The sequence below is a fragment of the Ovis canadensis genome, chromosome 13 (genome assembly GCF_042477335.2).
Source record: "Ovis canadensis isolate MfBH-ARS-UI-01 breed Bighorn chromosome 13, ARS-UI_OviCan_v2, whole genome shotgun sequence".
Lineage (NCBI taxonomy): Eukaryota > Metazoa > Chordata > Mammalia > Artiodactyla > Bovidae > Ovis > Ovis canadensis.
Window position 1 is genome coordinate 80,496,504 of NC_091257.1, and position 13,369 is coordinate 80,509,872.

Here is a 13,369-nt window from a genome sequence, read left to right on the forward strand (position 1 = left end):
AAGAGAGATTTCTGGGGGGAGATGGAAACGGGGAAGAGGTGGTCAAGGCTGCGGACAGAAAGCTCAGGGTGCCTCTCACTTGCCTGTGCTCCTGTCCATTCAACAGGAAATGGGCTCCCTCACCTCTACAGTGAGAAGGGCCACCGTGGTCTGTATGGAAGAAACGGAGTTCTTGGTTGTCGACCGAGAGGATTTCATGGCGAATAAGCTGGACCAAGAAGTTAAAAAGGATGCTCAGCTTCGGTTTGAATTTTTTAGGTAACTCTGGCAGCCAGCACCTTCCTCCTGTGTTTCGTAGGCACCTTTGTCCTTGGCCCGGTGGGGAACACTGGGTGCCATTCTCTCTGCCTGAAATGCTCTTTGGGACCCACCTCCCACCCAACTTCAACTTTTGTCTAGCAAACTCCTACTATACCTTCAGGTCGCAGCTCAAATATCCCTTTCTTAATGAGCTGGTAACATGCTTTGCACACTTGTTGGGCTCAGCCTTTTGTACCACCCACTTTATCTAATGTGAACATTCAATCCCACCGTGTTGTTTCTCATTCTCCCCAGTTCATAGTGAAGGAAGCGAAGCTCAGGATGGTGATGTGTCCAGAATGTCTGACTTAGAAGTCCCCAGGCTTCACTGCCTCACCTCCCTCACCAAGGGCCACCTCTCTGCATCCCAGAATAGAGTGGGTGCCCCCCTCAGTGCTCTATCACACCCTGTGTTTCCTTAAAGCCCCATCCAAACTATAGTTCTTGCGCCATCAGACAGTAAGCAAGCAGCTCGGCGGCAAGGACAGGCCTGCCTTTTTCACCATCATCGTCTCTCTGCTGTCCCAGTGCCAGGCACAGACAGGTGCTCATCCAGTTATCTTTCGTTCCTCGCCTTGAGGAAAAGAGTGAAAATCAATTGCAGCATCCATGCTGGCACCAAGAATACAGGTTGCAGGGATGCAGAGGCAGAGAGAAGTGTGATGGGCAGAGGGCTCTGGCCTCTGTGGGCTGGAGCTAAGAGAGCCACCCCCATGAAGGGGCCGCAGCCCTTCAAGGGCGGACTCAGTCCTGAAGGGAGGGGCAGTTCATATTTTCATACAGTGGAAGAAAAATAGGGCCATGTTCTAATCGCAGCTCTTGAGTTTATCCGCCACAGGACTCTCAACAGGTCACTTCACTTCCCTGGGCTTTCATCTCCTGCCTTGGAAAGTGGGGATCAGGATTCCTCTCTCCAAGGTCATTGTAAGAATCCAATGCCATGTTCATGGGAAGTGTGTGGCCCAGTTTTGGCCTAGGAGGTGCTCCTTCTCTGGTCGCCCCACTTTCCTCCTTGTCTCCAGACCCCTCTCCTCCTTGTACACAGTGCCGACCCTGTTCCCCTTTGATGCCCCGATGGAGCTCATTGCCCCCACCCCCAGCTTGAGGCCTGAGTAACCCGAGTTCTGAGCTCATAATTTGGAGCTGAGAAAAGATCTGTGATGCTTATTAGCAGCCCAGTGGGGCCACCTATGAAAGCCCATGATTTATGGTATACTAGGTTTGAGGTCAAAGAACCGGTGGTCATCGCAGGGTGGGCCTTCCACCGTAGGGCACCAACAGGCCAAAAGAAGAGGGTCCTGACCTCCGCCATCCCCTGGCCCAGGGCTGAGGACTGGCAGTCAGTAGACTGGAGGAGGGAGACAAGGGTTGGAATGAGCTGCCCAAACCAGAGGCAGGGCCTGGACTGCTGGTCTGGGGGAGAGGACAGCTAAAGTGAGGAACTCTTGGGTATTCCTTGGAATGGGAGCAGTTTAGTGGTCGCCAGGTTAGTGGGGGATTCAGCTGGAAGAAGCTTCTGGAGGGAGGATCGAAAGAGAACAAAGCCCCAATAGCTCGGGTGCCTCTGAGGTGCAGTGAGGGGAGCAGTTGGAGGGTAGGGCCTTGAGAAGAAGAGGGCAGGGGAGCAAAGGACAAGTGACAGGAGGCCGGCTGCAGGCGGGGCTAGCGAGCAGGACGGGTACGAAGTCATCCACCTCAGGCCTCTGCCAGAGCAGGAGCACACACTCCCTTTCCAGGAATCGCCAAGTGCTAGGCCTCTGCCGTGATGGACAGTGAGGAAGTCTCACAGGCTTTTCCCCTCAGGAAGATGGACCTGTTTCACTCCTGGTCCGATGAGACGCTCTGGAAGCTCGTAGTCCTGGGGAAGGTAGAGAAGTTCTCCTACGGGCAGCTGATCTCAAAGGACTTTATAGAATCGTCCTCCATCATGTTTGTCTGTGAGGTGAGAGGTCTGGGGCGGGGGTGGTGAAGCTAAGGAGACCATGGCTAGTCTGGCATCCTGTGGCCAGGTGACCGGGGGGAGCCCTGGTTTGTCATATGTCCTTTTCTTTAATTTTTTTTTTTTGACCTGGACCATTTTTTAAAAGTCTTTATTGAATTTGTTACAATAGTGTTTCTTTTCTTTTTTAATGTTTTGTTCTTTTGGCCATGAGGCATGTGGGATCTTTGTTCCCTGAGCAGGGATTGAGCCCCTCCCCCTGCACTGGAAGGTGAGTTGCTAACCACTAGACCACCAGGGAAGTCCCAGCACATCCTTTTCTGAGCACCCACATCCTGGTTGCTTGGAAAATTCCTTGGACAAAGGACCCTGATGGGCTTCAGTCCATGGGGTTGCAAAGAGTCACAACTGAGTGACTGAGTTTAAAAAAGCAAAGGACACTCTTTGGCCTCCCACCATCAGAGGGTTTCTGTGATCGTTAAGATACAGAGCTGTTCCATCAGAAAGAAGGCAAGTGTTGGGGGAGGGTTCTCTTTCCCTGAGCTCATCTATGTGTTTATTTATAGATACATATTTAAATTATGCATTTGGCAATTGAATTTTAAGGATTCCAGATCACTTTTTAAAAATTATTATCTTAAAATTGTAAAAGTGATAATGACCGTATTATAAAAATTTCCAGGAAGAGGAGACAATGAGCTCATCACCTGGGAACAGATTTTCAAAAGTGATATTTCTTAAAATCACCGTTTTTTTGACTCTCAGAGCAAATTGCTTTCCAGAAGGAGGGCTCCACTTTCTCTAGCTCCCAGCAACATACCGCTTTGTCAGTGCCACCAACCTCTGCCAGTCGCTCTCTCAAAGGTTTCTTTAATTTAATAGGTGACAGTTATTACCTCTTTGGGGATTTAACTTATATATACTCTTTTATATTATTAGCGCGATTAATCTTGTTTACTATATAAATTTTGTCTTTTCCAATAATTTCATAGGTACGGTTACTACCTCTTTGAGAATTTAATTTACATAATTTTTCTGATTACTAACGAGATTAATCCTATTTGTTTACTATCTCAATTTTGTATTTTGCGAATTGCTTTATGTCCTTTGCCAACTTCTCTGTTGGTTGATAATGAAAAGAAAAATTTAAATTTATTGTGTGTTTACTGTGTAACCAAAGGATGTTGCTATTGTCATCATTCCTGTTTTATAGACACGAAAGGGACGGTGTTAAGTGGCTTGTTCAAGTTCACGCAGTTGATCAGGGGCAGAGGCAGGGTTGAACCCAGGTCTGTCTGACCCCAAGGCTCCTTTTCCCAGAAGCTGGGGCTTGGGATTGACTTGAGTCCATCTTTCTGTCACCTGTTGACTCTGCTCAGACCCCTAAGTAGCTCGTTATCACCACCAACATCCTCATCATCAAAACCACCATTTCAGCGGGGAGAGGCTCTTCACTTCTGGGCATCATTAATCTTGTTTTGCATTACTTTGGAATAGGTAGTACTTCACATGGTTCAAAATTCAAAATACTCACAAGAGTGATGGCTCCCTTTCCCCTCTCTTCCCCATTCTATCCCTCCTCACAGACCACCCCTGGCACCAGTTTCTTACGTCTGTTCTGCACACGTTGTCTGTGTACACAGGCAAATGCATGTGTGTGTGTTTTCCTTTTTTTTTCATAAGTCGCATCACCGTATACAGACTCTTCTGCACTTTGCTGTTTCACTTATAAGTGTTTCTATAGGTTGTTCCATATCAGTACCTAAAGAACTTACTCATTCTCTCTTAACATTATGTAGTATTTTACTGTATGGTTGTATTTTAATTTATCTAACCAGTTCCCTAATTGATGGATATTTAGGTTATCTCAACACTTGCTTTTTCAAACAGTGCTTTGATGAACAGCCATGTATCAAGTACTATTCCACCATAAATCTTCACCAGAGCTCTACCAGGAAGGTATTATTATTCCAAGTTTATAGTTGAGGAAGCTGAGGCTAAGATGCCTTAGGAAAGGCCACCCAGCTAGCCAGTGGCAGAGCCAGAACTCTGCCCCCGGACTTTTAGTATCTCCCATAGACCTATGATTTACATGTTAAACCAAGACAAACATTTGGCAAGTTTTTGCCAAGGTCATGACACATTGGTTCAGGCCCTGGAGGGATACAAAGGTGGAAAAGGCTGGTTCTCTCTCCTTATATATATATTCTCCACTAGATTCTGTGTGTAGACAAACAAAGTTGTCAGTGCCAGTTACCGAGCAATTAGTGCAAACTCTGTGAATTATAAGAATTCAGGATAGGAAACTCTTGAAAGGCTGAAGGCTCTCAGGAGGGCTTCCTGGAGAAGGTGAGGTGGGGGATGAGCCTTGAAATATAGGGCCCTTAGACAAAAGCAGCAGAGAAGGCAATGGCACCCTACTCCAGTCCTCTTGCCTGGAGAATTCCAGGGGCGGAGGAGCCTGGTGGGCTGCCATCTATGGGGTCGCACAGAGTCGGACAAGACTGAAGTGACTTAGCAGCAGCAGCAGCAAACAAAAGCAGGGGTTAAGATTGGTTGTGTGCTGGAGCTGGCTCCTCCTGGCCGGTGAAAGCTGATTGTTAAGTTCTCAGGAATTTATTCAATTTATTTAATTACAATTAAATTTATTATATTGAAAACAAGGCTATTAATACTGGAAAACATATCATTCCTGAGCGTTATTGCATTTTACTATCATCTGTGCGCTCGAGGTGGCTTTTGCCTGTCATATCCGTGTGGTGGAAATCTAAACACTGTGCCCATCTCTTCTCAATTCCGTGTTCAGCGACTTCCCACTGGTAGCTGAAAATCAGCCGTAGTGGAAGCATGTATGCAAGGGAAATAGGCAGACACTCTTAAGTCAGGCATTGATTTATGACCTTGCTGACTGTCTTAAGAAAGCTATACAGAAAATATTTATAATGCAGATTAAATTCCACAGTGGGCTGGGTGTCTAGCTGTTACGTTGTAAAGAGAAAAAAATTAAGGAAATGTTTTTCCAGTATTTAAGAAAGACCCATCATAGATTCATCCTAAAAGTCCTCACTGATGAAGAGGTGAAGTTCTGATATGCACAGTGTTGTTTAGTCTCAAAGCCACGTCCAACTCTTTTGCGACCCTCTGGACTGTAGCCCACCAGGCTCCTCTGTCCATGGGATTTCCCAGGCAAGGATACTGGAGCAGGCTGCCGTTTCCTTCTCCAGGGCATCTTCCCAACCCAGGGATCGAACCTGCATCTCCTGCGTTGGCAGGTGGATTCTTTACCATTGAGCCACCAGGAAAGTTAATATACATAGTGTTAAACCTGAAAGAGGTTTCAGTGTAATGAATATAATTTATACGAGGGTGAAAAAGAGTTTACCAGTGGATTACAAGTCAGACTTATTAATTATTTGGGGAAAAGAGTAGTTTGGCACGTAACTTAATTTGTCAAATCATGGTTGAACTGTGACTACAGGCTAGCCACAGGCATATGAGTTCAGCCAACATCAACGAAAGCGTTCTGTGAGAATCAGTTGGCTATATAGAATTTCCAATAAGAGTGTGGTACATTTTGAAAATGAAAGTGAAGTCGCTCAGTCATGTCCGACTCTCTGCGACCCCATGGACTGTAGCCCACCAGGCTCCTCCCTCCATGGGATTCTCCAGGCAAGAGTACTGGAGTGGGTTGCCGTTTCCTTCTCCAGGGGATCTTCCTGACGCAGGGATTGAACCTGGGTCTCCTGCATTCCAGGCAGACACTTTAACCTCTGAGCCACCAGGGAAGCCCATTTTACTACTGTTTATAAGTTGTGTGTAACGCACCCTTCATAACAGTAAAATGTATAGACATGGATACACTTTACCCAGGAGCAGGTTGTTTGAGCATCTCCAGGAGTATGTTTGTGTTGTGATTCTGTGTTCAGTCCGAGAGAACAGTCAAGTCTAGCTAGTGTAAGCAGGAAAGGGATTTACTGTAAATGGGATGTTAAATGACTAACAGATTTACTAGTGAGGGGAGACCTGAATAAACAGGCTTTGGACTGAAAGTGACTCTCACATAACTTCAGACCAGAATCCAGAACTGGACTGTCCCTGATACTTGCTGCCCCTGCCAAGTTTAGGAAGCCACCTTTACAACCACTGTCTCCACTGACAAAGTGGATGTCCCTCAGTTCCATAACCAAGCCTTGCCCAGCTTCATTGGATTGGTGGAAGCTAAATCACATCCAGGGACTTCCCTGCTGGTCCAGTGGTTAGGAATCTGCCTGCCAATGCAGAGGACATAGATTCTATCCCTGGCCCAGGAAGATCCCACATACCGCAGGGCAACTAAGCCCATGTGCCACGCCCACTGAAGCCCACCCCCCTGAGAGCCTGTGCCCCACAACAAGAGAAGCCATTGCAACGAGAAGCCCGCACACCGCAGCTAGAGAAAGCCCGCACACGGCAACAAAGCCCCAGCACAGCCCCAAATAAATAAATACAAGAATTTAAAAAAAAAAATCACATCCAGAGCCTGAGCAGCAGGGGAGCATGGGAAATGTAGTGTTTGGCTGCTGGCCTCTACACGCTTAACACTGAAGGGGAATTCAATGCACAGAATCTGACCCAGAGAAGGGTGAGGATGAGGGTGAGGTCCTTGCCAGTGGAGGGCGGGGAATGGTTTGGTAAGTTTGGAGAATCCTATGTGAGGAGAGGTGGGAGAGGGCCTAGAGGAGGAACTGGTAGGGGAGAGCCCTGAAGGCCAACCTGTGTGCTGAGTCGCTTCAGTCGTGTCCGACTCTGTGCAGTCCTTGGACTGTAGCCCACCAGCCTCCCCTGTCCATGGGATTCTCCAGGCAAGAATATGGAGTGGGTTGCTATTCCTTCTCCAGGGGCTCTTCCTGACCCAGGGATCGAACTTGCATCTCCTACATCTCCTGCATTGGCAGGCGGGTTCTTCACTACTAGCGCCACCTGGCAAGGCCAACCTCAGTAATTTACCATTCCTTCCCCTCCCTGATTTCTGCTTCCTCTTTCCTAAAATTTTGGGGTGATCGCCTCCAAAGCCAGGAAGGCCATGTGTCCCCCCAGTTGACTCTAAATTCTTTTGATACTATGTAAGCAGGAAAGATGAGGGAGATGTGTGGCGAGGGGTATAAATTCAAGACTTCCTTTAATCAGCATGATAATGACATCCTGACTAACAGAAAGTTCTTACTCTGGTTGAGCCTTCATTTCTTCATCTGTAAAATGAGACTGTGTACTTACTTCATAGTCTGTGAGGATGAGATTAGTTTAGCACAGGCTCACTCTACTCAGTCATCTTCTAATCCAGTGGTTCTCGAAGTGTTGCTGCTGGACCAGCAGCATCAGCATCACCTGGGAACTCACTAAAAAATTCAGATTCTTAGGCCCACACAAGAGCTAGTAAACCCAAAACTCTGGGAGGACAGAGCTCAGTACTCTGTGTCCTGGCAACACTGACCTGTACTTCCAAGTGATTCTGATGTGCACTAAAGCTGGAGGGCCCCTGACCTAGGGGAAGAGTTTTTAAATTTTGGTATGCATAAAGAACTCCTAGCATGCTTCTTAAAAAAGGCAGAGTCCTGCCTCATCCCAGAGACTCTGCTTCATTAACTTTGGAAATCTGCTTCTAAATAAGCGTCACAGCTGATTTCTGATGCTTGAATTTCATTCTGAGAAAAATAATACAGATGTCACAAAGTGACAGCAGGTAGAGGGCCCCTTGACTAGCAGATGAGTTGACTAGTCCCTTACAGTCTTCTGTTAAAACCCAACTTATGGGACTTCCCTGGTGGTCCAGTGGTTAGGAATCTGCCTTCCAGTATAGGGGACATGGGTTTGACCCCTAGTTGGGGAACAAAGATCCCACCTCAACTACTGAGCACACATGCTCTGGAGCCCTGGAGCCACAACTAGAAAAGCCTGAGCAGACAAAAGAAGCAGGACCCCTGATTCCATTGTTAATGTGAAGACTCTATAATACATGAAAATTCTGATCTCTGGCTTCTTCTGAATATTCAGAAGATCAGGCAACACCGGGGTGTATTCTGGTGTGGCCCTTCTGGCTGGAGTTGAAGAGCACCTGCCACGTCTAAAGGGGCTACTCTGTTTCCTCGTTTTTATTTCCCACTTGGCCAGCTGTTTGAACAGTTGTCCCCACTCTGATAGTTTACTCTTATTGCCACTAGAGGGAGAAATCGGCCTTGGGTGGCTGGGTGTCCTTGGGGCCTGGGCAAAGTTGGAGAACATGATTTCTGCTAGCATTGCAAACATAATTAATGCCCGTAATCAACTCATTTTGAACAGTTTATCATTTGGGAACACATGGTGAAATTGTTTTCTCCACAGATTCAGATGCGATTAAACACCCATGAGAATCTTTCCAAAGAGAACTGCTCATGTGTATTTTTCTAGTACCTGCAGTTCCCGATGGATAAATGTTTGTTGAATGAATGTTGAATAAAGCTCCTAACACAATGCCTGGAATATAATAAGGGCTTATTAAAATGTTTGATCTCTTCAACAGTAATCTATCTTGAATATTAATCCTAATGGGTCTCTTAGAGTTCCTACTAAAAAAGATTAAGATTGGGAATTCCCTGACTTTCTAGTGGTTAGGACTCCATGCTTACACTGACAAGGGCCTGGCTTCAATTCCTGGTTGGGGAACTAAAAGTCCACAAGCTGTGTGATGTGGCCAAATTTTTTAAAAAAATTAAGGTCTAATAAAGATATGAAATGCATATGAAAAATGACAAATCTTTCTTATCTCTCGGATTAGGAAAGATTAAAAGGGCTGTGAAAACCAAGTTGTCAGTGTATTACACAGATGTATTACAATGAGTTGTGTTATGCACTATTGGGGAGAGTGTAAACTTATCTAACGTATCTAGAGGGTTGGTTGACAATATATATCAAATTTTAAAATATGTATAACATCCTTAATGGTGATTTTTTTTTAGTTCTCGTGCTGTTTAGCTATTTGAATTTTTAAATTATGAGTAGATAGCATTTTCAGTTTTAAAAAGGACCTTGAACCGCTTGCATGAAGCAAGTAAAACAAAAAAGAGCTTATCTTCAAAGCCTGTCCTGCTTGGAGCTGGGGTTGACCCCTCTGCTTGTGTCCCTTACGTGTCCAGGGCATCTGTGAAGTCCTGAGGTTGATAGACCTTGAGAGCTCGCCCTTCTACCATAAGTGGATCTGGGAGCATCTGCAGCTCATAGATGACGGACCTCCAAACATCCACCTCAAAGGTAAGCCGACATCCACATCCGGCGGCCAGCAGGGGGCGCTTGATCCTGCAGCTTCCTGATGCCTGGTCCACCGCATCTTGCAGAAACCTAGAGCTAGAAAAGCCTGGCAGGATAGACAATCTTCTACCAGCTGTGGAAACCGGGTCCACACGGCCTCCAGGTGAGGCTTCTGCTGATCCCTGCAGCCCCTTTCAGCCTTTCCCCTCGGCCTCAGGTTCTTCTAGGGAGAGGGGTGGAGAAAAGATAGTCTGGGGCTAGCCAGAGCTGGGTGTGAGTTCCGCTGATTAGCAGGGCGACTTTGGTGAGTACTCAGGCCTCTGGGGCTGGTGTCTTGGAGCCTGTCGCTGTGTGTTGTGGTTAAGAGCATAAGCCTAGGGTCCTTCTCTTACTCGCTGTGAACACTGGGCGAGTGATTCTGTGTGCCTGCACACTGATGCCCTCAGAGTCTGTAAGGCAGACCCTTGTATCTACCATGTAGGCTTGTTATAAAATTAAGCAAATGAATATATAACACTCTTAGAACACTACCTAGATGTGTTAGTACATAGATGGTGTTCACTGTCGTTATCACAGAGGTTGCTACTGAATGAGGGGAAATCTTGTATGCACAGTGCCTAGCAGGTACTCAGTAAATTTCAGTTCTCTTCTCACGTCTGTCCTTTTTCTCTCTTTTCCATTGCTAATCCACCAGAGAAAAAGCTACATCTCTCACTTTTTCCCCCAATTTTTTCTTTTTAACTATGGTACAATACACGTAACATTAAGTTTACTATCTTTATTTTTAAGCACACAGTTCAGCAGTATTAAGTACATTCTTTTTCTCCCCTGCCTTCTTTTGGATTATTTTATATGATTCCATTTCATTTTCTGTGTTGGCTTATTAGCTCTGTCATGTTGTTTTAGTGGTTGCTTTGTAGTTTGTTGTATATACCTTTAACTTATCGCAGGCTGCTTTCAAGTGATATTACGCCGTTTCACGTATAGAATCGGAACCTTGCAGCGGGATACTTGTGTTTCTCCCCTCTCAGATGTGCTATTGTCATGCATTCTACTTTCAGATATGTTAAAAACCTTACAACACATGGTTATTATTTTTGCTTCAAATAATTGTATTTTAAACATTTAAATAATAAGAACAAAACTATTTTGTCTTTATGTGGTACCATTCCTGATTTTTTTTCATGCCTTTGTATAGATCAGATTTCCATAGTACCATTTCTTCCTGCCCAAAGTGCTTCCTTTAACATTTCTGTCAGCTTTTCTATGTTTAAGAATGATTTTGTATTAATTTTATAAATAAATTTCTTACTGGGTACAGAATTCAGGATTTACAGTTTTTGTTTTTGTTTTTTTTTTGCTCAATATTTTAAAGACTTGCCTTAAAGTCTGTCTTCTGGCTTACATTGTTTTCAGTAAGAAGTCTGCCAACATTCTTACCTTTGTATAATCTCTTTGCAAAACTTTTTATATCCTTTATACATACTATGCCTTTTTGCCGAGGTTGTTATTTTTTCTTCCAGTTTTATCAAAATACAATTGACATATAACACTATGTAAGTTTAAGGTAAACAGAAAGATGGTTTGACTTACAAATCATCATGAAATGATTACCACAATACATTTAGTGAACATTAATCATTTCATATAGATACAAAAGAAAAAGAAAACATTTTTCTTGTGATAAGAACTCTTAGGATTTACTCTCATCAATTTTCTTATATAACATAGAGTGATGTTAGTTATATTAATCATGTACATTGCACCTCTGTTACTTAGTATTTATCTTATAACTGGATGTTTGTACCTTTTGACAACCTTCAGCCAGTTCCTTCTCCCTTACACTCCACCTTTGGTAACCACAAATCTGATCTCTTTTTCTACGAGTTCGTTTGTTTATTTTTGAAGTAAAACTGACCCATAACAGTATGTTAGTTCCTGGTGTACAATGGAGCAATTCAATGTAAGTGGTAAAATCACCACCACTACCCTGCCCTGGTTAGTTTAAAATTTTTCTTTTATCAGTTTTAAGCAATTTGATTACATTGTGCCTTGGAAAAATTTTCATCATGTTTCTGTGCTTGGGGTTCATTTAATTTTTGGATCTTTGGGTTTATATTTTTCATCAGATTTGGAATCTTTAACCATTATTTTTAAAATGCTCTTTTTTTCTCCTCCACTTTGGAGACTCAAATCATATGTATATTGGGCTGCTTGAAGTTGTTTTACTGATGCTCTAATAATATTTTGCTGTTGTCTTTTTTCCTCTCCGTCATTTTAAATAATTTTTATTGCTATATGTTTGACTTTATCAGTCTTTCTTCTGCATTATCTAATCTACTATTAATCCTATCCAATACATCTTTTCATTTCAGACCTTGCAGTTTTCACATCTAGAAATTTGATTTGGGGCTTTAAAAAAATAATTTCTATTTTTCTGCTTAATGTACACAAAACTTCCTCTTTGGAATACAATGATAGTAACTATTTTAATGTCCTTACATACTAATTCTGTCATCTGTATCATTTCTGAGTCAGTTTCAATTCTTTGCTTTTTTCTCTTTATATGGTTCCTATTTTCCTACTTCTTTGCATGTTTGTTAAATTTTCACAGAATGCCACAAACTGAATTTTGGGTGCTGCATATTTTTAAATTCCTGTAAATATTTCTTAGATTTGTTTCTGGCATGCAGGTCAGTTATTTGGAAATATTTTAATCTTTTAAAAACTAGCACTTAGACTTTGGTAGGTAAGATCAGAGCAGTTAATCTAGAGCTAGTTTTGTCCCATTTATGAGACAAAACCGTTTTTACTTGTGAGGCTTTCTAATCTAGCTATTGGGAACAGGAACTGTTTCTGGTCTTTTGAGAACTCTGATGATTTAAACATCATCTTTAAACATTTTGGGTGTTTCTTTCCCCAGCCTTGGGTATTACTACTGTTACTACTATGCAATATCTATTACTGCAGAACAAATTATCCCAAACCTAATGACTTAAAGCAATACTTCTTATTTCTCAGTTCCTGGGGGTCAGAATTTTGAGCATGGCTTAGCCAAGTGCCTCTGGCTCAAGTTCTCTTGTGAGGTTGCAGCTGTCTTCCAGGGGCTGTGTTCTCATGTGAAGACTCAGTTAAGAGGGACCCACTTCCAAGGTCATTTAATGGCTGTTTGCAAACTTTACTTAGTCCCTCATCTTGTGAGTATCTCTACGGGGCTATTTTTCTGACACGGCAGCTTGCTTCCCCTGGAGAGAGAGAGAGCAACAGAGTATACCCAAGGGCGAAAGCCACAATCTTTAAAACCTCATCTCAAAAGTGACATCCTGTCGCTTCTGCTGTGTTCTCTCTGTTAGAATCAGCCCGCACTTAATGGGAGGACAGTACACACCTGTGTGGCCATTAGGAGGTGGGAATCATTGAGAGCAGTCTTAGGGGTTGCATTCCGCTGGTGGTTTCCTGACATTATATGTGTGTTGCTGAGCACTCAGCTGAGACTGAAGGAGACCCTTGGAAGATCTTCAGACCTCTCTCCTGAGCAGCCCTCTCTTCTCCGGAACTGTGCTCCGTGAACTGCAGCTGCCTTGTCTTCTCCCGCACTCTCGCTTCTGTCACGTTAATTTGGAGAGAGGGCTGGAGTCCTCCTGGGTTTCCCTTTGCCGCACCATCATCCAGAAAGCCTCCAGGTGGTCGGTTGGGGCAATAGAAGAGCTCATCCCATTTGTTTTCTATCTTGCAGGGATAATGATTCTTCATGGCCTGATGCCCAATGTCTTGAAAACCATTTTTTTTTCCGGTGTATTGAGCCCAGTATTTTCGGAGAAGGCAATGGCACCCCACTCCAGTACTCTTGCCTGGAAAATCCCATGGACG

General features: G+C 44.0%; 1 protein-coding gene and 1 non-coding gene across 3 annotated transcripts in view; one reads left to right on the forward strand and one right to left on the reverse strand.

The window, feature by feature from the left end:
- CNBD2 (cyclic nucleotide binding domain containing 2) overlaps positions 1-13,369 on the forward strand; it is a 62,390-nt gene that overhangs the window by 31,707 nt on the left and 17,314 nt on the right. For both annotated transcript variants that reach the window (XM_069548460.1, XM_069548461.1), the window contains 3 exons: positions 107-258; positions 2,104-2,242; positions 9,388-9,502. In XM_069548460.1, coding sequence (XP_069404561.1) covers positions 107-258; positions 2,104-2,242; positions 9,388-9,502 — 406 coding nt within the window. The remainder of the gene's footprint in view (positions 1-106; positions 259-2,103; positions 2,243-9,387; positions 9,503-13,369) is intronic.
- TRNAS-GGA (transfer RNA serine (anticodon GGA)) lies at positions 5,952-6,024 on the reverse strand. The gene has a single exon. It is a non-coding gene; the product is annotated as a tRNA-Ser (tRNA).